Consider the following 21,944-nt stretch of genomic DNA (forward strand, 5'->3'; position numbering starts at 1 on the left):
ATGCATCTATTCCCAAATAAATTATGCTCTTGATAATCTAATCCATTTATTGTTTATACTGTTTTTCCACATAGAGCCACTAAAATTAAGGATCCAAAGAATGATGTCACTGTTAAAGTTAATGGTCAAAGAAATTAATTTATTTGTTTATCAATCAATTTATTTGGCCAAGCCCGAGCCCGACCTGACCTATTGCGATCCTTACTCCAAAGAAATCAATCAATTTTTACTTACAGAAAGTGTATCCTTAATCGTTGACTAGCGCTTGCACTTGTAACATTTGTAGTATCTATGTTATAACTGGATTATATTGTTAAAATCTAATAACAATCAACATATAAATCAAATTGTCAATTTAATCAATAACAGCAGAGATAGTAATTAGTTATCCACAAAATTTAGTTCAATATTAATCAAATAAAATTTAGTCCAAGACAACAAATTAACTATAATAAACTAACTACCTATTGAAATAATTTTAACAATCCATAGAAATCTCCAAACAAAGCACTGCCGACAATAAAAAATTTAAAACTAGGGAGGCTAATTCTTTAGATGAAGTACTAGATTAAGCATGCAAATTTCACATGTAGCAAAACAACATATACACATTTGCTGTGAATACTTGCAAGTCTATTTGTGATTCAACTATAATTCTATATGAACAAGTACGCAACAACAAATCTAAATTGGTACCATATGTAAACACACCTCAAGCTAGTAAACAAAACTCAACTTCATAGCACATAAGCTTAGAATAATTATTTATGTCAGATTCTTGAAATAAAACAAGTATGATTGTAATGGTGTCTAATAATTATTTATGAAGCGGCTAACCGCCACAATATGGCTAACTGCTTGGTCTAAGTATCTAGCCACTTGGAAAGTAGAAACTCTGCTAAAACTTTGCTAAAACCAAGTGGCTACTCACTTCGAAGGTAAAGACATGCCATAAATATGGTGGTTGGCTACTCCAAGTTAGGTGGCTAGCCAGTTTGGCTCATTCTTCATCTTCTTCATTCGTTTCTTCATCTTCTCTCTCTAAAACCTGAAACCAATAACCCTTTCTTATTGCAATACAACATTTTCTTATGTTTTTCTTGCTAATTTCATGCTTCCAAACCATTAATAATCTTTTGAGCATCTATTTCCCATTATCTAAATACCTATTCTTCATTCAAAATTAATAAATCCCTAATTGTTTCATATAGCATAAAAATTTTAATAGAATGCATAAATAATACATTCTAAATGAAAGAGTACAAACAAAGGTTTCAGTGGTCACCATAAAAAGCACAAAAGTCAAGATTACATCCTTACATTGTCCTTAACTTGAAAAAGAAAGAGAACGAGAGGAAAATGTCTTGAACTTGAATGGCTCAAGATGACAACATCAGGGATGGATTCAACTGGTTGTTTGCTATGAGCAAAATGGTGGCTTCAATTTTATGTGATTGTAAACAAATCCAATACAAAAATTAGAGATTTGATAGACTAAGGCTGGGCAATTTCGGATTCGAATTGAATTTGAATAAATCCGATCGAATTTTGAATAATTCAAATGAGGAAAAAATCTGTCCAATTCCAATTCAGACTTTAAATCCGATCTGAAATAATTCGGATCAGATTCAGATCAAATGAATATTTCGGATTCGAATCGGTACAAATTGAATTCGGATTTGGGACCCTTTTGATAATTTTCGCAAAAAATTCATGGAATCTATAATTAATGAAAACACAAAACACAAGTGTAAAACCATCAAAAAAGGGTGTTGCTGAGTAATATAAACCGCACAATTAAGGAAAATCATCGAAGTATTGTCAACTGCTCGTCTTAAAATTGTAATCGATGGTGTGCATGAGTCGTCTAGAACTTTGATGGCGTGCGACATGCAATTGGCCAGTTGGACGTCAATGACGATACAAATGCGACTGGGACCAACAGCTTGTGTCTTTGCGGCATCGTGGGTCTTGAAGAGTTTTAATGTCATGGCAACTACGTCGATGAAGATGCTGCTGAGTCCATTTGGTTTATTAGTCGACAGTGTGGGCTGCGACGTAGGTCTGGTCATCGGCAACGTGTGTTTGGTTTATGATTTCTATGGTTTGTGCATTTGGTTTGTGTTTGTGTATTTGGATTGTGGCTGTTAGCTGTTACTGGCTTAAGAAGATAGAATTAGGGATTTTGTGTAGTTGTTCTTTTTGTATTTTTTTTAATTTAAGGGAAACTGTTGTAGTTGTGAATTCGATCAGATTATTCGGATTGATCCAGATATGATCCGATCCGAATCTAATTTGATCGGATGATATAAGTTCTATCCGATCAGATTTGAAGCCAAATCAGAATCCGATTCAAATTTGTAAGAATTGAATCGGATTGGATCCATCTAAATTTGTTCCAATGCCCAACCCTTTGAGAGACAGATGTAATTTAAGAATTTGAGAGAGAGATATAATTTAGCAAGTGAGAGAAAATTATGATTTGAGGAAGATAAGGCAACCAACTTTACAAGTTACGCATACTTTTTTTTGTTTTTTTTTAAATTCAGTATCAATTATTCGATCCATTTTAAAACACGGCATGGTGCAGGGTTGCCTGGCATTGTAGCAATGGCCTTGCTAGTAATGTTGGGTCTGACAATTTCCCCCTTCTTTTGGGACTTTTTGTTATGATTAAGGATCAACCAATTCATTTATCGAGTCACTAGACCCAACAATTATATAGATATCCGCTTTAAGGCTAAAGCTGCAATGCCAGGCATTGAGGCCCGGCATCGTGCCGACTTGTAAACGCAGCCGTTGGATTCAAGTAAAATGAATCCAACGGCTGAGATTGAAAAGAAATAAAAAAGAGAAAAAAAACGGTTAACTTGTTAAACCGGTTCCCAAAGCTTGCAAAACAAAATTTTGCTTTTTGAGGGTTTCACCCAGGCCATTCCCAATCTGTCACACCCCTCTTTGAAATCACAAATTTCTCTCTTCTATTTGTTTAGTCATCACGCAAGATCAAAGGCACCATCTCGTTCAAAGCAAATAACAAGTGGAATCCATGAAACGGTCTCTGTCATCCTGAGGTGTTGAAGATGAACACAGTTTCCTCTCTTGCCTTTTCATTTTGTAAGTTAACAACAAGGTGAGGAGGTAATTTTGACCTTTGTGGTTTTTGTGATGTACTGTAAATTTTGTGTGAAATAATTAGATATTTGAAACAATTAGAAGTTTGGTAATTTAGAGTGAAAAAAGATATTTAGATGATGAAAAATTGATGTTGAAGAGATAATTAATGGCTTGGAAGCATGAAATTGGCAAGAAAACCCTCAATCCTGATATGATTGATGTACTGTAATTCAAGCATGAAATTGGAGAAAGATATTTAGAAGGGGATGCAATTTTCCCATGATTTTACGTAGTTTCAATGGCATTAGTTGGTAAAAATTCTAATTGATCAGCGCCTAGTAGATTCGCCATAAATGTAGTCGAGGGTGGCAATGATATTAACATGAATATGTTAATAATATTGATTTTGATAATAACAAACTTTAAATGGTTTTTTATTAAAATGTTGGAGCTATTTCTTAATAAATGAGAGCCTTATAAACATTCCAATTATATTCATAAAAGGTGAATCACTATTAAATTTCAAATTGGAAAATGATTCTCAGCAAAATCTGGCTTAAACTGTTATTTTGGAAATAAACGGTGAACCGTTTATTTAAACGATTAACCGACTAAACACAGAGAGCAACATATTCCTTAAGCTCTAACCGATTAAGAAAAATGGAAAACATAAAAAGCTGGGAGGCTACTGGAATTTCACGGCGAACCGTTTATTTAAACGGTTAACCGATAAAATCCAGAATAAAAGATTGTACCTGGAAACAAACGGCAAAAGCTTAACTGAAACAGATATAGCTAACTCGTTTTGCAGGTTACTGGAAACAAATAGCGAACCGTTAATTACAAACGGCTAACCGATAATTTCCAGAGAAGTCATTTCATGCAAATCCTTAACCGTTTAATATAAACAGATAACTGATGTTCATCTTGCAGGTCTCTAGGAATTAACATCAAAAGGATAACCATAAACGGCAAACCGTTTATTTAAAATTTGGCCCAACGGTAACTTTTGACCGGCCTAAACGGTTAACCGTTAATGGTTAATGGTGAACCGTTTTCGGGCAGACAGTTTGTAATGGCTAGTTTTTCATCTCTAATTATTAATAAGCTCATTCAAATTCAAACAAGATTGATCACAACACGACCATTGAGCTTATATTTGAGAATACAATCTTCATAGAGCTTTAAAACACATTCTTTCTTCATCTATTCACACATTGGGCATTGATTTGTAATCTTAAATATTGTGTGAGAGAAAAATAATTTTTAATCTTTTACTTTGAGTGATTGTAAATGTTGGGATGCTCTTGGGTTAAGAGATTGGGGATAATCTCTTGTTATAAAGGTTCATTAACACCTTGGAAGTCAAGTGTAAGCATTTGAAGCCTTGGAGGCATGCTTAGTGAAATCCTCAAGCCCGGAAAGCTTGGAGATGTGGACATAAGCGAGGTTGGCCGAACCACGTAAAAATCTTCGTGTTTGAATTTCTCTTCCCTCATCTTTTTATATTGTAATTGATTTAAGTGTTATTCTATTAAATTCATTTTAGATTTGGTTGATAATTTGTTTAGAATCAAATAATTTTTTGGAATCCCAATTCACCCCCTCTCTTGGGTTGCACACTTGTATTTCATTTGGTATCAGAGCTTGATTCTCTTGTTAGGACTTAACCGTCTAGAGTAAAAGATCCATGGTAACCTAAAATGACTCAACCTTTAGGAAAAGACAGTCCACAATTAGACCACCGTTTTTTTACGAAAATGACTACCCATATTGGAAAACTAGGATGAGAATTTATTTACAAGCGCTAGATTATGAAATTTGGGAAGTTGTATGTGATGGTCCGTTTTTGCCCCTAAATAAAAATGAAGTCGGGGAAGATATTCCAAAACCTTCAAGGGAATGGAATGAATTGGAAAAGAGAAAAGTTTCTCTAAATTCCAAAGCTATGAATGCTTTATTTTGTGCACTTGAAAAGAAAGAATTTCATCGAGTCTCTAATTGTGAAAGTGCCAATAAAATTTAGCACAAACTTGAAGTAGTCTATGACGGCACAAATCAAGTAAAAGAGTAAAAAATTAGTAGGTACACTCGACAATATGAGTTATTCCAAATGGAACAAAATGAGAGTGTGTACTCTATGTATACGAGGTTTACGAACATAGTAAACACCCTAGGAGCCTTAGGAAAGGTCTTCTCAAATAGTGAGAAAGTTAAGAAAATCATTAGGTCACTTCAAAAAGAATGGAGACCTAAAAGAACCGCTATTGAAGAGACCAATGATTTAAATGTTTTACCTCTTAATTTAATTGGTTCTCTCATTTCATATGAAGAAGATTTAGCCGCAGAAAAAGGGCATGAGAAGAAGAAGAAAAGCATTGCTCTCAAAGCTTCAAAATATGAGAGTGATAGGGAGAGTGAACTGGATGATGAAAAGCTGGTCATGCTAGCAAGGAGGTTCAGAAAATTCTTCAAGAAAATCGGAGAGCGAAGAAATTTCAGAAATTTCAGAAATTTCAGAAATTTCAGAAATTTCAAGAACCAAATGAAGAAGAAAGAGGTAATCACATGCTATGAATGCAAGAAGCCTGGCCATATAAGATCGGAGTGCCCCCTTATCAACAAACTCAAGAAGAAAGCCATGGTTGCAACTTGGGATGAGAGTGAGGAAGATTCAAGTGATGAAGAAGGGTCGCAAGAAGTATCAAACCTAGCGCTTATGGTAATAGGAGGGGATGACGATCTCAATGAGATAAGTGATCCCACCTATGATGAATTGTATTATGCTTTTAAAGAATTGCATAATGAGTTGATGAAGATCGATAAAAAGAATGTATGTCTTAAAAAGGAAATGACAAAGTTTAAAAATGAAAATGAATCTCTAAATGCAAGAATTGCATGCCTAGAAGTAGAGAACAAAACATTGCATGATGAAATTACATTATCAAATGAGAAACCTAGCATCTCACATGAGCATTTAGAATCACACATAGATGATTTGAAAAATGAAAACCAAATGCTTGAGAAAAAGAGTAATGAGTTGAATAAGATTGTTGTGAAATTTACAAATGAGCAAAAGATGTTGGACAATATGCTTAACTCACAAAAATGTGTTTTTGATAAAGGAGGACTTGGGTATAAGCCTAACTTAAAGCAAAAGTATTATAAGAATTATTTTGTTAAAGCTACCTCCACAAGTGATCATAAGGTTGTATGTCATTTTTGTAATCAAGATGGTCATATGAAAAATAGATGTCCAGTAAAAAGAAATGCATATTATGGTATGAAATGCATTTGGGTTCCAAAAGGAATCACTATTAACTCTTAAGGACCCAAAAAGCTTTGGGTACCTAAAACTTGAGTTTTTCTTTGTAGGGCTTGAAGAAGAAGAAAAATAAATGGTGCTTGGACAATGGTTGTTCAAGGCACATGACCGGTAACTATGCATGGTTCTCAAGCTTAACCAAAATTGAAAATGGTGGAGACGTATCTTTTGGAGACAACTCAAAAGGAAAAATTCTTGGAATTGGAAATGTTGGTAAAGTTTCCTCAACTCTAATTGAGAATGTATGTTTGGTTGAGAACTTGAAACACAACTTAATTAGTATTAGTCAATTATGTGACAAAAGTTATAAAGTTATCTTTGATAAATTTAGTTGTGTTATTGAGAATTCATGTGATGGCAAGATCTTATTTGTTGGGAATAGATGTGGTAATGTTTATATCATTGACATAGAATGTGCATCTACTCTTGATAAATATTTTTCGGCATTGCATGATGATAGTTGGTTATGGCATAGAAGGTTAGGACATGCAAGTATGGATTTGATTTCGAAAATTTCAAAAAATGATTTAGTTAAAGGTCTTCCAAAAATTGGTTTTCAAAAAGATAATATTTGTGAAGCTTGTCAATTTAGAAAACAAATCAAAACATCTTTCAAAAATAAAAATCATATTTCTACTTCAAAACCACTTCAACTTCTTCACATAGATTTATTTGGGCCTTCTAGATATGCTAGTCTAAATGACAAATATTATGCATTTGTAATAGTGGATGATTATTCTAGATATACATGGGTATTATTCTTAGCCAATAAGGATGATGCTCTTGATGCCTTTATAGTGCTTTGTAAGAAAATACAAAATGAAAAAGGGTATGGTATTGCATGCATTAGGAGTGATCATGGAGGAGAGTTTGACAATCATGCATTTGAGATTTTTTGTAATGATTTTAGCATTGAACATCAATTTTCATCACCTAAAACTCCACAACAAAATGGAGTTGTTGAGAGAAAGAATAGATCAATTCAAAAAATGACTAGGACTATGTTAAATGAAAATTCATTGCCTAAGTATTTTTGGGCCGAGGCCGTCAACACTGCTTGTTACGTTTTAAATCGTGTGTTGATTAGACCTAACCTTAACAAAACTCCACATGAGCTTTGGAAACATAGAAAACCCAATATTGGTTATTTCAAAGTTTTTGGATGCAAATGTTTTATTTTGAACACAAAAGACAATCTTGGCAAATTTGATCCAAAATCTAATGTTGGTATTTTTCTTGGATATTCAAACTCAAGCAAAGCTTATAGAGTTTATAACAAAAATACACTAGTTGTAGAAGAATCTATGCATGTTACATTTGATGAGTCTAACCCTTCCTCTGCGGAGAAATGAATAAATTATGATGATGCAGATGGAGAGTTACAAGAAGAACCATCAAAGGATAATCAAGAGAATGCACTACAAAAAAACAAGAGGATGAACAAGAAGAGCAAATAAATATGGAGCAACATGAAGGTACTTCTCAAGCACTCCCCAAGGAGTGGACGTATGTTTCTTCTCACTCTAAAGATGTAATCTTAGGAGATCCATCATGAGGTGTTACAACTAGATCATCACTTAGGAATACATGTGAGCATAATGCATTCATTTCTTAAATTGAACCCAAATCCTTTGCGGATGCGGAAAATGATGAATCTTGGATTATGGCAATGCAAGAGGAGTTAAATCAATTTGAAAGAAACAATGTGTGGGAATTAGTTCCTAACCGGAACATCAATCCATCATAGGTAATAAATGGATATTTAGAAATAAGATGGATGAATCCAGTGTGGTTGTAAGAAATAAAGCTAGATTAGTGGCTCAAGGTTGCAACCAAGAAGAAATAAAGCTAGATTAGTGGCTCAAGGTTGCAACCAAGAAGAAGGAATTGATTTTGGTGAAACTTTTGCACACGTTGCTAGACTAGAATCAATTAGAATGTTGTTGGCATTTGCATGTCATTAAGATTTTATTTTATTTCATTTCAAATGGACGTGAAAAGTGCTTTCTTAAATGGGTATATTATGGAAGAAGTGTATGTAAAACAACCCCCTGGTTTTGAAAATGAAAAATTTTCAAATCATGTTTATAAGTTGTTTAAAGCCTTGTAAGGATTAAAACAAGCACCTAGAGCATGGTATGATAGGCTTAAGAATTTCTTGTTAGAAAATGATTTTTCCATGGGTAAAGTGGATACTACTCTCTTTGTCAAACATAAGGACAAAGACACACTTGTTGTTCAAATTTATGTTGATGATATTATTTTTGGGTCTACTAATGAATTGTTGCGTAAAGAATTTTCATCTTACATGAGTAATGAATTTGAAATGAGTATGATGAGAGAGTTGAAGTACTTCCTTGAGTTGCAAATAAAACAAAATGAAGAAGGAATTATCATAAATCAAGCTAAGTATGTAAAAAATCTACTCAAAAGATTCGGCATTAATGACTCAAAAACCAAAAACACTCGAAAGTGCACAACAACCAAACTTGACAAAGATGAAAAAGGTAAGGAAGTGGATATCAAAATGTATCGAGGTATGATCAGATCTTTACTTTATTTAACTGCAAGTAGACCCGATATCATGTTTAGTGTATGTTTGTGAGCAAGATTTCAATCATGTCTCAAGGAATCCAATTTGCTTGCTGTTAAAATAATTTTTCATTATTTGAGTGGAACCATAGATATCGGCATTTGGTATCCTAGGGGAACTCATATAGATTTAACATGCTATTCGGATGCGGACTTTGCTGGTTATAAAGTTGATAGGAAAAGCACTAGTGGAACTTGCTATATTCTAGGTCACTCACTTGTTTCATGGTTTACCAAGAAACAAAATTCTATTACACTTTCAACTATCAAGGCTGAATATATAGCTGCAAGAAGTTGTTGTGCGCAAGCTCTTTGGATAAAACAAACACTTAGAGACTATGGTATTAACCTAGAACAAATTCCTATTAAGTGTGATAATACTAGTGCTATAAATCTTTCAAAGAATCCCATTCAACACTCTAGAACCAAGCATATAGAAATAAGACATCATTTCTTGAGAGATCATGTTCAAAAGGGAGATATTGCATTAGAGTTTATTTCTACTGAAAAATAACTCGCTGATGTTTTTACCAAACCCCTTGGTGAAGAACAATTTTCAAAAATTCGGCATGAACTTGGGATGATGAAATTTTCGCATTAACGTCTCTATTCATGCTATTGAGTGTATTGAATTGATTGACTTACTGGTGATTTAATATTTATGAAATGCTTAAGCTTGATATTCAAATGATGTATTTTCTTTGTTAATTCTTGATTGATTATATGAATTAATTGCTTGAATACATGTTCATGAATCATGTATTAAAATGGCTCATAAAATATTTTTAGATCAATTAAATGATCTTGGAATGTATTACTTGCTGGCCAAAAATTAAATCGAATGTGCGAAATTATAGATAAAATAAACGGATAACCGTTTCCAATAAACAGTGAATTGTTTTATTCCAGAAACGATATTATATATTTTTCTTTTTACCTTTCACCGTTTGATGCAATCGGTAAACCGTTTAAAAACAGAGAGTCCTCTAACAGTTACTCCTTAGCCGTTAAGAGCTTAAATTTTCACCGTTTCTCATTCTTTAGCCTCTGGAAGTTACCCCTTAACCATTTAAATAAACGGTTAACCGTTTTCGTGATTATAAAATTGTTCAAAGGTTTTTCTTCTCCTTCTCCAGTTGCCCTTTCACCGTTTCGGCCATTGTTGCGCAGCCGAAACTTCCTCTGCCCTCAAACCTTCATTTTTCTTGTTTTTTCTTGCCAAATCAAACCTATAACATCATTTCTTATCACCTTTAGAACACTTTCACCGATTCAAATCTTCAAATCAAGCCCAAAATTGAAAAATCCTAAATCTAAACCCTAACTGCAGTCGTTCGGGTTTCTTCTTTTTTAACCTGATTCTTGCCCTTCTTCAACCAAATTGAGTCTCAAAATCACATAATTTACTCATTTCTAAGCAAATAATCGGTTCATCTTCTTCTCATCACATCTCTCCCTCAATTTTCAAACTCCTTTATTCTTCACCATGGCTGCACCCCCTCGGAGAAATCTCAGGCGAAAATCTGTGCCTCCAAGGAATCCTATACCACCATGAGAAGTCTCTGAATTCACAAGAATTCATTTCCCCATGCCTTCCTTGGCGAAGCGGTTCGAGGATCACTTTAATGGTCGCAAGGTACTTGACTCTTCCTATGTTGAAATAGATGATTTCAGTACCTTAGTTGTATGTGGTAGAAGCATTAAGGATATGCTTCAGTCTTGGGAGTTTGCCATTGACTTTGATGACCGAGTTTATCCCAATTTAGTGCGAGTCTTTTATTCGAACATGGAAATCTCCGCAACTCGCCTAGATAGGATAGTTACTCAAGTCGGCGGTGTGCCTATAGAATTTGATAATGAGGACCTAAATGGCTTTCTAGGTATCTCTAGTGAAGGTCATGAAATTTATACCTCTAGGAAAGCCCTTTCGTTTGACGGTTTTAGTCATGTTGATAGAGTCCGTAATATTTGTCGCCATCGAGACTTGTCTAATGAGATCTGTAATCAACCTTTTCGGTCTCAACTTTTACCTCTCCAAGTTCGCATTCTTCACACTATTTTACAGCACATAGTGACTCCTAGGAAGGGTCACTCGGATGAGGTTACGAGGTTGGACATTGGCCTATTGGACAGCCTCATTACAGGTCGTCCCATTAACCTCGGCTATGTTATTGTGCGGCACATGTTGAGTACTCCTACGGTTAACCACAGCTTGCTTCCATATGGCAGTATCATTACTAAGATACTGTGACACTTTGAGGTGCCTTTTCTCAATACCGGTTATATGGAGACTAGACGGATTGGTCCAGAGGCCATGACTAGTATCGATTTTTCTAGGAAGAATTGAGAGTGGATAAAGACTAAAACCTCCAAAAACTGGGATACCTTGATTGCTCCAGAGGACGATCGGATGCTCAACAATGTCTATCCTCCTGATAAGCTTCTAGATTTTAGATTAGGAGCTCATCCTCATCCTCCGCGTCGCCGTTTTGTCCCCCAGCCTCCAGCTGACTCTGACTGTGAGGAGCGTGCAATGGATGCTGACATTCCCTCCTCTTCCGAGCCGCCTCTGGCTCCCGAGCAGCCTCATGTTCCTGAGCCATCTGTTGTTCCTGAGCAGCCCTCTACCTCTGAGCCACCTCCAGCTCCAGTTCAACCCCCTGCTTCAGACGTTGTGCAGCAGTTGATTGTTAATGTTCACCGGATTTCGGAGCACCAGCAACTGATTCTCGATCGATTGGACACTTTTTCCTGTGACCACCAGCAGCTACGTTCTGACTTTCAAACCTTCGAGCAGCAGCGCATTGATCAGTAACTTGAGCTTATAGCTGGACAGAGCGCTCTTCTTCGCTATTTTGGTTATGATCCGGGGAGCACATCTTCTCCACCTCCATAGTTTCTGAGTTCTATTTTTGCACATACATTTCATATTTTGTTTGTTTGTGTGTTGCTATTTATATTTTTATATACATTGCTACCTCTATATGATCTTGATGGATTTTGATGAGATGTTTTTGTGATGTTCTTGATGTTGGATGACTTGATATTGGTTGATGAAATTGTTGGTTTATTGGTTAATGGAGTTGTTGGTTTGTTGGTTGATGGAGTTGTTGGTTTGTTGGATGATGGAGTTGTTGTTAATATATTTTGGAAGTATTTTAATCTCATTTTGTATTAGTGGTTTTGTTCCATTTTAAGGGGAAACTCTGCCAAATTTTTCGCTCGCCAAAACTGGGTCACTTCTTTATTCTTTGGATTTACGAATTTCTTTTCTCTCTTTTCTTTTTGATGATGAAGGGGGAGATAATTATGGGAGATTTGAAATGAATTTTGTTTTGAAATAAATTTTGTTTTTAAAATGATTCCTTTGAGCAAAAATCATTTTATTGGACATTTTTTTTAAGCTGGTCATATATTAAGGGGGAGTAAAATATTAATCGAAGTTTGTCATCATCAAAAAGGGGGAGATTGTTAACATGAATATGTTAATAATATTGATTTTGATAATAACAAACTTTAAATGGTTTTTGATTAAAATGTTGGAGCTATTTCTTAATAAATGAGAGCCTTATAAACATTCCAATTATATTCATAAAAGATGGATCACTATTAAATTTCAAATTGGAAAATGATTCTCAGCAAAATCTGGCTTAAACTGTTATTCTGGAAATAAACGGTGAACCGTTTATTTAATCGGTTAACTGACTAAAAATAGAGAGCAACATATTGCCTAAGCTCTAACCGATTAAGAAAAACGAAAAACACAAAAAGCTGGGAAGGCTACTGGAATTTAATGACGAACCATTTATTTAAACAGTTAACCGATAAAATCCAGAATAAAAGATTGTACCAGGAAACAAACGGCAAAAACTTAACTGAAATGGATATAGCTAACTCGTTTTGCAGGTTATTGGAAACAAACGCGAATCGTTAATTACAAACGGCTAACCGATAATTTCTAGAGAAGTCATTTCATGCAAATCCTTAACTGTTTAATATAAACAGATAACTGATGTTCATCTTGCAGGTCTCTGGGAATTAACGGCAAAGGGTAACCATAAACGGCAAACCATTTATTTGAAATTTGGCCCAACGTTAACTTTTGACTGGCCTAAACGGTTAATCTTTAATGGTTAACGGCGAGCCGTTTTCGGGCAGACAGTTTGTAACAGCTAGTTTTTCAGCTCCAACTATTAATAAGCTCATTCAAATTCAAACAAGATTGATCACAACACGACCATTGAGCTTATATTCGACAATACAATCTTTATAGAGCTTTAAAACACATTCTTGCTTTATCTATTCACACATTGGGCATTTATTTGTAATCTTAAATATTGTGTGAGAGAAAAATAATTTTTAATCTTTTACTTTGAGTGATTGTAAGTGTTGGGATACACTTGGGTTAAGAGATTGAGGATAATCTCTTATTGTAAAGGTTCATTGACACCTTGGAAGTCAAGTGTAAGCATTTGAAGCCTTGGAGGCGTGCTTAGTGAAATCCTCAAGCTCGGAAAGCTTGGAGGCATGGACGTAGGCGAGGTTGGCCGAACCACGTAAAAATCTTCTTGTTTGAATTTCTCTTCCCTTATCTTTTTATATTGTAATTGATGTAAGTGTTATTCTATTAAATTCATTTTAGATTTGGTTGATAATTTGTTTAGAATCAAATAATTTTTTAGAATCCCAATTCACCCCCCCTCTTGGGTTGCACACTTGTATTTCAAATGACTCTACCAATAAAGGCCTGATCTATCCCTGGTTTCACCACTATGTGATACAGATTCTTGCTTTCCATCAAGTCTTCTATTTCTTTTTTTCACTCCAATCTGTCATATTTAAACGAAATCATCACTAAGTGATCAAAAGCAAAACGAACACTGCAGCTTTAGCATACTTTTGCTTTCTTTTTAAACGAATAAAAATAAAGCAATGTCTACACATTTTAGTTCATGGAGTTGACTGTATACCTGAGCTACAATGTTGCCACTGGGATCAACAATGATGCAGTCTTTATCTGGGAAGTAACCTTTGACCTCAAAGTTGCTGCTTCTGGCTGTAGTTTCAGTGGAGATCCTTATGGAATTGTTCCTCACTAAACATGAACTGTTGGGTGGTTCTTTTAAAGTAAATACTAACTTCTTAGATCCTTCATAGTCAAAAGCGTAACCTTTCCATTTTTTTAATTTTTTTTCTATTTTGTGGTTGATTTTTTTAGGTTTGGTTTTTAAGTGTTATTTTTCTATGGGTACCCTAAATTTTTCTTGTTTGGTTTTAGGTGTTGTTTGCTTGTTTTGAGCTCTACACTCTTTGCTAGGAATACTAAAGATGGGTGCTCAATAATTTGCTAAGAACTTACCCATTGTTCTAGGTCCGGCCTTGATACTACATTTATGTGTGGCCTATTTCAGGATTTAAACTATAGCATACAGTTATAAATGGAGTCAATAGAATGCAGAAGGGGAGGACCTGGTCAGAGAGCGTGGATACACTTTTGTAAGTATAAAATTATTGCTTTGAATAAAGTTCTCATTATAACTATCAATTTTGTTGACGTAATTAGCTGAACTAAAATGTTGTGTACAGTAAGCGTGAAGCAGAAAAGGTCAGGCAAGAAGGGATAATTGTTGAAAAATGGAAGAAATTAACGAATGAGGAGAAGTGTCAATTTGGTACGATGCATGAGGACCCAAGTTCAAATGTTGGTGAAAGGAGTATTGAAAAAACAGATGAAGAACAAAAAATTGGGGATAAGCATAGCCAATGTAATTTACCTCGTTGTCGTGTCAGTGCATTCACTAAGGTTATTTCCATACTGTCGCCTGACCAATAAGCTGCAATTAGATAAATTGGCTTCGGAAGCATGCTAGAATTATGATGTGGTCGCCTGCGACAAGACTTCTATGAAACACTTGTCCAACAATGTGATACAAAGAGGCATTGTATAGTTTTGTACAGGAGAGAGTTTTGTTTAAACCCTACAACCATCAGCATCGTAATGGGGATCAAAGATGGAGGGGAACCAGTATACATCCGAGAAGAAGCGGGTGATACAATTGAACTACGTGCCAAGTATAGAACGGGTGGAAGAGGAATTGAAATAGCCACAGTTACTGAAAGACTGATAGTTAGTAAGAGTAGTGATGATGACTTTAAGATCATGTTTTCTTTGTTTGTTCTAGGAACTGTATTGTGTCCCACAAGTGCCAGCTACATCAATCCGATGTATCTGCATGCCCTAAAAGATGTGCAGCTAATTAGGAAAAAGAATTGGGCTACATGGTGCTTCAACTTTCTGTGGGAGGGCATAGCGAAGTATAAAGATCATCAAGTGAAGTCAATTAGTGGTTGTGTTGTGTTTTTAAAGGTATATTTAAGAAATCTTAGATGCCATAATTAATTTGCCAAATACGAAAAATAAAATGACGTAATAATTATTTTTTAAATGAACAGTTGTTCTACTTTAGTGTTGTTTTGTATAATCGGTGTTCCATGGACAGAACAGTTTGCCCTGTTAGTTTTTGGACCAAGGAAGAGATTCAGCGCTTATTGAATTGGCAGAAAAAGTTTGGGGACATGACAAGTACTGAGGTTTGTTTTATTTTTTGTCTTGTTCAGACATGTATTTAATTTTGTTTATGGTTAATTGAATATATTTTGATTGTCATTGTTGAGTGTTAGAAAATGTATATTTATAAAGGAGAAAATCATCATTTTACATTTCAAATCTTACTAACAACTCTTACTTTTATGTATTTGAGGTTCTTGTAATTTAATTATGTGTGTTTTATTTTAATTAAGTATTTTGTGTATTTTAGGGGCATCATAGTCATTTCACAATAAACGAGAGATCAAACAGCAAAACGGACATCACTTTTGAACTCAGAACGGTCGAAAACCTTAGGAGGAGCATAAAAGGAAAAATGGCACCGTACTGTCTACGTTACTGTTCACGACACTGTTCACATAGACGGATAGATGACGTGGCATTGACCAATGATGTGGCATTGACTGATGAGGTGTCATGATCCTGTTGGTCTAAAATTCTTATGAACTGTTATGGTGACGTGGCAGCATATTAGTGGACCAAAACTTGCGCGTACGGTACATGCATTACACAGGATTATTTTCAACCAAACCGCGTTACTGTTCAAAGCCGGGTCAAACCGTGTTACTGTTCACCCGCGTGGTCAAACCGCGTACTGTTGACTGATGACGTGGCGCAATCCTGAGCGTCCAAACTATTTTTAATCCGATTGCCATAATTTACTCAATGTATCTATAAAAAGGGGGCCTCCCCCCCTAATTTGATAGCTTTGAATCCATTTTTGGACTCTATTTTCTGTAATTCCTTCTCCATCTTGTATTTTCTATGTATTTTAATAAATTCCCATTTTGCCCCTAGTTCAATTATGAGTAGCTAATTTTCTTTCAAGCTTGGGTTGAAGGTGAAGTCTCAACATGTGTCATGAGCTTTATTTGGTAAATTTATTTTCTCTTCCCCTCTAATTTTTGTGGATGTTTTGACTTCTCGTCGACAAATAATAATAATCTTGTTTAGTACCGCCTTGGTTTCACCGGCTCCCTAATACAAGGTTATTATTATTTGGCACGATAAACCCTTAACACCATATTGATTAGAGCGTGGTTTATGAGGTGTGGATTCCCCCCTCATGATTTAATTGGCATTAATAAGGATTATTTAGCCCATGATGCATGTTGATACGGATCCAGATACCCAAGTACGTCATCTCAATAGATTTTTCTTCAATTTATTCTCGTCATTTCAATTCCAATCTTAGAATTTATTCTCACCATTTCAATTCCAATTTTAGGATAATCCAAATCATTTTCACCACAAATCCAACCACCCATTTACAAAATTAATTCTACATACAATTAAAATCCACCTCCTCGTGAGATCGACACTCGTCACCATTAGTCTATTCTACAATAGATTCGTGGCTTGCGAGTTCAATAAAATTTGCACAACAGTCATTATGTATGATTGTTGTGCATATTTATTTTATAATTGTTGTGCATATTTATTTTAGGTTCCAATGCGTGAATCAAATTTTCTGCAGCTCGAAAGAAATTTCCCTCATTTTGAACAATCCGAAGATGCTGGGCCGAGCACTGTTAATATGAAGGAAGCTTTTAGGGTGCTAACACAGTGTGTCCAGAGAATTGAACACAAAATGGATTCGTTCAATGTGAGAATGGAAATGGTTGAGAAGTCTTTGGAGGAATTGAGATCCAACCTCCGGTTGGTGCACCATTAAAACAACCATCTGATCCATGCCCGCCATCTCCGAGCTTGAAAATAGTAGAACCAACATGTCCAGTCAAGAAATCCGAGCCAACCACTGATGGAAAAAACAAAATGGTAATGGATAGCGACGAGGAATCTGTGGATCGCAGATTAAACCTGAGCCTCGATAAAATAATGGACTGAATGGGGACAAGAGAAGGAATCGGTGAATTTCGCAAAGATCCTACACACTTTATCCCTATTCCACCACCTAATCTCCGAGATGAGGTACAATTTTATAATGTCGTTTTCTGAAAATTATTTCGATGATAACTCACTTATGAAGTAACTTACATATACATTTATTTTTTAAAAAGGATATAGACGAACCAGTTCAACTTAAGCAAGAACCTCAAACATCTACTAGTGTCAGTGTCCTGCCAATGCGACCAAGTAGGAATCGTAGGCCAGGCCGATATCAACTTTCACCATACGATCAAGTGTCGAAGGGAGCAAATCCCAAGTATAAAGCTGGTCCGTTTCAAGTCATTGATCCAGTTACGCCGGAAGAATTAAATCTTATTCAATATGCTTTTAACAAAGAGGCTGACGGAAGGTAAAATTCAAAAGACTGAAATTAGTTTTCTGTATATAGTTGTTATGCTATACGACAAAAAAATTACCGTGTTTTGTCTTTAGTGAAATCATTGTTTCTAACTATGGCGAAATTCTTAATCAGCATTCTTTATTGACTCTTTTGCCGGGGGCTTATCTATGTGGAAAGGTATTAGGTTTCAATATTTGGTGATGTCACAATATATGTTTGTCCTTTATTATATGTTATTATATATCTCAATCAACATGATCACTTTTAGGTGATTTCTATGAAAGCGCATCACCTCATCCTCATTCAGCAGGTGGTGGAGAAAGATGTGTCAATGAACTGGTATTTACCAACAAGATATTCTGTGAGTCTCGCCGGTACTTGTTGCATTGTGTTTTGATTTCTTTATTGACAACTTCCTTATGCAACATTGTCTTTATTATGTGTAGCAAGCAGTTCTAATGGTTGGAAATGAGGTGGATTGTTTTGCAAGGGCAGTTAGATGTGAAAAGAATTTTATGCAACAGGTGCATAGGTGTCAAAAGGTTAATTTCTTAACCTTTTACTTATTTCAGTTTATATTAGTGTGCTTGGTGTATGACATTGACAATTGAAATGTCAGATTTATATGCCAATAAATGATGAATCATCTCATTGGTACCTACTGATCGTGAATTTCAAAAATACAAGTGCAGAAATATGAGATCCTCTTCCAGATCCCCGCAGTAATAGAAGACAGCACGATCAAGCCATGCGCATTGTATCTTAATCATGTTCTTTTTTTTCATGACTTATTTAACATTATCAGTTATGTATATTGTGTTATATTCACGTCCATAATATTGTCTGATTTTTGACATTGCCAACAGCTACATTCCTTGGATTGGATTCTGCAGCCCCAATTGCCAAGCAATATGCAACACGTGAAGTTCCAAGACTTTCCAATCAACCGGGGCATTGGAGTTCCAAAGCAAAGGAATTGATATAACTGTGGGGTTTATGTGATAAACTATATGGACAGCCCAGAATTTATTCTGAAGAACTCGTCAACTTTGGTACGACTATGCCAAACTTGTTTAATGGTTGAACTCAAAATTTTGTTAACTTCATAATTATATGAAAGCTACTAATTATATGAAAATAATATTAGTTTCCTTTCAAATTGACCAGTACACATATGAGGATAAACAAGGTAGGCTAGCCATTCAACTAATTAATTCTGCATTAAATCAAAATCGAGATAAATTGCTGGAACTAAGCAACGTACAGTTTGCGATTCATGCTGTAATGGTAAACCCTGTATCCTCTCAAGTGCAAAAGTCATTTCACCAACAAAGCGGCAACATTCGTAAGAAGATGAAAGTTAACACGAGAATGCGCGTTTAGATATCGAACCATACTAAGGAATGATTATGCAAGTGATTGCATACTATTTTTTGTTGTAAGTTGTTTAAAACGTGTTGGGAGGTCATAGCGTGACTTTTTTTGTCTTCTTACTTACGATGGTTGTAAAATCAATTTTGATGGAGAATTATCATTAAATTTATGACATGGTTATGTATTCTCGGCCGAGACATTATTTAACTATAATGAACATATGCATGTTAACAGTGTTCACGTCTCATCATTTGATATTAAACTGGTTGTCATATTGGTACATGATAGTGAAATTCAAATGGTAATACTTATTGACTCATTTTAATGTCACTTTTAATAAGGCCACCAATAAAAAAACACTAGAAAATTGGTTGTCTGCATGAGCTAACAATGTTGGATTGACACCAGCAAAGGCTCCAGGATTCTAGGTGCTTGATGAATCGAATGCGACAAAACAGTTTCCATCGACACTAAAATCAATACCATGAAAGTTATTTGAAATGAAATATCCAACAATACAATAATTAAACACATGATAAAGAACTTGGGACATACCTTAGTTGGGTGCTATAATTCCCTTGAATAGTACAAGTTCGTACTGTATGCCCAACCTGACGACATGTTCCATACTTTTTAGAGCTTTCTGCTACACATTTCGCTTTAGACATAGCGCCCTTGGTCTTTACAACTGCAAGATTACAAAGTTTTGTTCCCATCCGTAATTTCTTATTTGGGAGACCGTCTCGTTCAGATTGTTGTTCATAAGTTAATGTTAGCCGATTGATTTCTACCAGCGCATTTTCATAGGCTTCAATATTTTTGGCTGCATTGTAGCACATTTTATTACAAGCTGCAGACAATGCACTAAATCTAGCCACCTCTGAAACATCGGTGTCAACTTCTAGTTTTGTGGTCCTGTAAGTTTTGTGCTCCTTGGCTTTTTTTGTCCATCTACGAAGAACCATATTGTCACGAATCTTTTCAATTTGTTCCACTTTCAAGATATGAAACATATGCCTACAAGGAAGCCCAATGGACTCCATCATTTGACAAGAACATTGTATGTGGTTTTCTTGTAGATTGTGGATGACATTCCAACATGTTGTTGTTGTCCCAAATTCAATCACTGTGTACAAAGCAGCATTGACAGCTTTGACAGTTTTTACTTCGATGACCGCTCCTTCTCGTAGTATCTCATCTCTAACCTTCGAAAAAACTCTTAATGGGAACAATTGTGCAGCATGTTTCTCCAGGCTCTGTAAGTGCGTTCTTAAGACAAGAGTATTGTATTTGGTTTTGAACTCATTGGACGTTTCTATGGTACGAATATTGCGGAGAGCACGATCGATTTGTCACACAAACTCATACAATTTTAGTTTATGTTGGACAAATTGGCTAAGAAATGCATTTATACTTTCACATTGTTGAGTGCTTCGCATACCAGCAAAAAATGTTCCTCTAAGATAAGCTTCCGTCCAGTTGCACCGCTTCGAATACATTTTCTGTACCCATACATAAAGTTCAAGTGCGAATTCAGCCACTACAGCTGACCATTGGGTTTCAAATTCAGCTCCCGTCATAGGTGTCAACATCAAATCACGAAATTTTCTTGTAAAGTCTTCATTCTTCAAATTAGCCTGTGCATTGCGCTCGAGATGCCAACAAAAAAGACGATGGATGCACCCGGTAAACACTGTCTTTATTGCCTTCAACATTGCCTTATTACCATCAGTAATTACAGACACGGGCTTTCTGTTGCCCATAATGAATAGGAAAGTTTGCAGCAGCCATGAGTATGAGTCAATTGTCTCATCTGCGAGCAAAGGAAAATCGAAGACCGTTGTTCTGAAGTGATGGTTTGTTCCGACAAGTGTAACGAGGGGTTTATGATATGCATTAGTCTTATACATTGCATCGAATGCCAACACATCACCAAAACACTAATAGTCATAACGAGCTACACAATCAGCCCAAAACAAATTTCGTAGTCTATTTTCATCATCTAGTGTGTACTCAAAGCAAAGCCCAGGGTCATGTTCAGATTTTGCCGCAAAGTATGCTATAGTTGTGTCTGAGTCAGAATCTCCAACCTCGGCACAAGTGGAAGCATCTAGCGTGTTTTGCATGTCTTTGCGTGTGAACCTTAGGTTTTAAGGCCCCTCTACCTGATCAGCCATGTAATCCATGAATTGGCAAGTCTTCACACCAACATGCCTTAATGCCTGTGCTTGCGCAAGTTCTGCATCAGTAACCTTTCGATGTGAACGAATGAGATAAACTTCATTATTAGAAGCCAAATGATGGTTGTGCTCAGGCCTGAATTCTTTGGCGATGTATTTACCAACCGATTCATCGTAATTCACTCGAAATGATGCCCGACACCCGTTTCGTGTTATAGGTCGTAGTTCTCGTACCCTACTACAGTTTTGAGATTGTCTTTCATCTCTTACCCCTTCGAAATGACAAACCCAACGTTGAATTGTGATTCGTCCAGATTTTTTTCCGCGCTGCATATCATCTTTCCTAACACCAAAACCAATCATTCGGGCATAATTGTTGTACCACAATTGTACATTCTCTACTGAGTCGAAATGACTGCCAAGTACGTCTGATGCCTGTAAACCAACTTTTGAAGCAATGGATATTCCTAGGTTGTTGGAACTATGTGGGCTACTCAT

The 21,944-nt window shown here is 35.6% G+C and overlaps 2 protein-coding genes across 2 annotated transcripts; both read right to left on the reverse strand.

Moving 5' to 3' along the window:
- Positions 1–3,445: 3,445 nt before the first annotated feature.
- On the reverse strand, positions 3,446–14,397 carry LOC18032821 (protein LURP-one-related 6). The gene is made up of 4 exons (XM_006420739.2): positions 14,394–14,397; positions 13,998–14,228; positions 13,774–13,846; positions 3,446–3,500 (listed from the first exon to the last, which is right to left on the reverse strand). The coding sequence occupies exons 1-4, from the start codon at positions 14,395–14,397 to the stop codon at positions 3,446–3,448; spliced, it is 363 nt and encodes a 120-aa protein (XP_006420802.2).
- A 5,293-nt stretch (positions 14,398–19,690) lies between these two features.
- LOC112099264 (protein FAR1-RELATED SEQUENCE 5-like) lies at positions 19,691–21,944 on the reverse strand. The gene is made up of 4 exons (XM_024186524.1): positions 21,432–21,944; positions 20,708–21,206; positions 19,822–20,581; positions 19,691–19,736 (listed from the first exon to the last, which is right to left on the reverse strand). Exons 1-4 carry the CDS (start codon positions 21,942–21,944, stop codon positions 19,691–19,693), a joined length of 1,818 nt encoding a protein of 605 aa, XP_024042292.1.

The sequence above is a fragment of the Citrus clementina genome, unplaced genomic scaffold (genome assembly GCF_000493195.1).
Source record: "Citrus clementina cultivar Clemenules unplaced genomic scaffold, Citrus_clementina_v1.0 scaffold_9, whole genome shotgun sequence".
NCBI classification, from domain to species: Eukaryota; Viridiplantae; Streptophyta; class Magnoliopsida; order Sapindales; family Rutaceae; genus Citrus; species Citrus x clementina.

What these genes read in the sequence shown, in the direction of transcription:
- LOC18032821 (XM_006420739.2), bottom strand. An exon ending in CATTGTAGCTCAGGTATACA is followed by an intron (nt 13,847 to 13,997) that starts GTCAACTCCATG and finishes AGTGAAAAAAAG; the next exon opens with AAATAGAAGACTTGATGGAA. An exon ending in GGGATAGATCAGGCCTTTAT is followed by an intron (nt 3,501 to 13,773) that starts TGGTAGAGTCAT and finishes TTAACATATTCA; the next exon opens with TGTTAATATCATTGCCACCC.
- LOC112099264 (XM_024186524.1), bottom strand. Translation starts at nt 21,944, where the DNA reads ATGAGTAGCCCACATAGTTCCAACAACCTAGGAATATCCATTGCTTCA. An exon ending in TAGAGGAACATTTTTTGCTG is followed by an intron (nt 20,582 to 20,707) that starts GTATGCGAAGCA and finishes TTCGTACCATAG; the next exon opens with AAACGTCCAATGAGTTCAAA. An exon ending in AATTATAGCACCCAACTAAG is followed by an intron (nt 19,737 to 19,821) that starts GTATGTCCCAAG and finishes TATTGATTTTAG; the next exon opens with TGTCGATGGAAACTGTTTTG.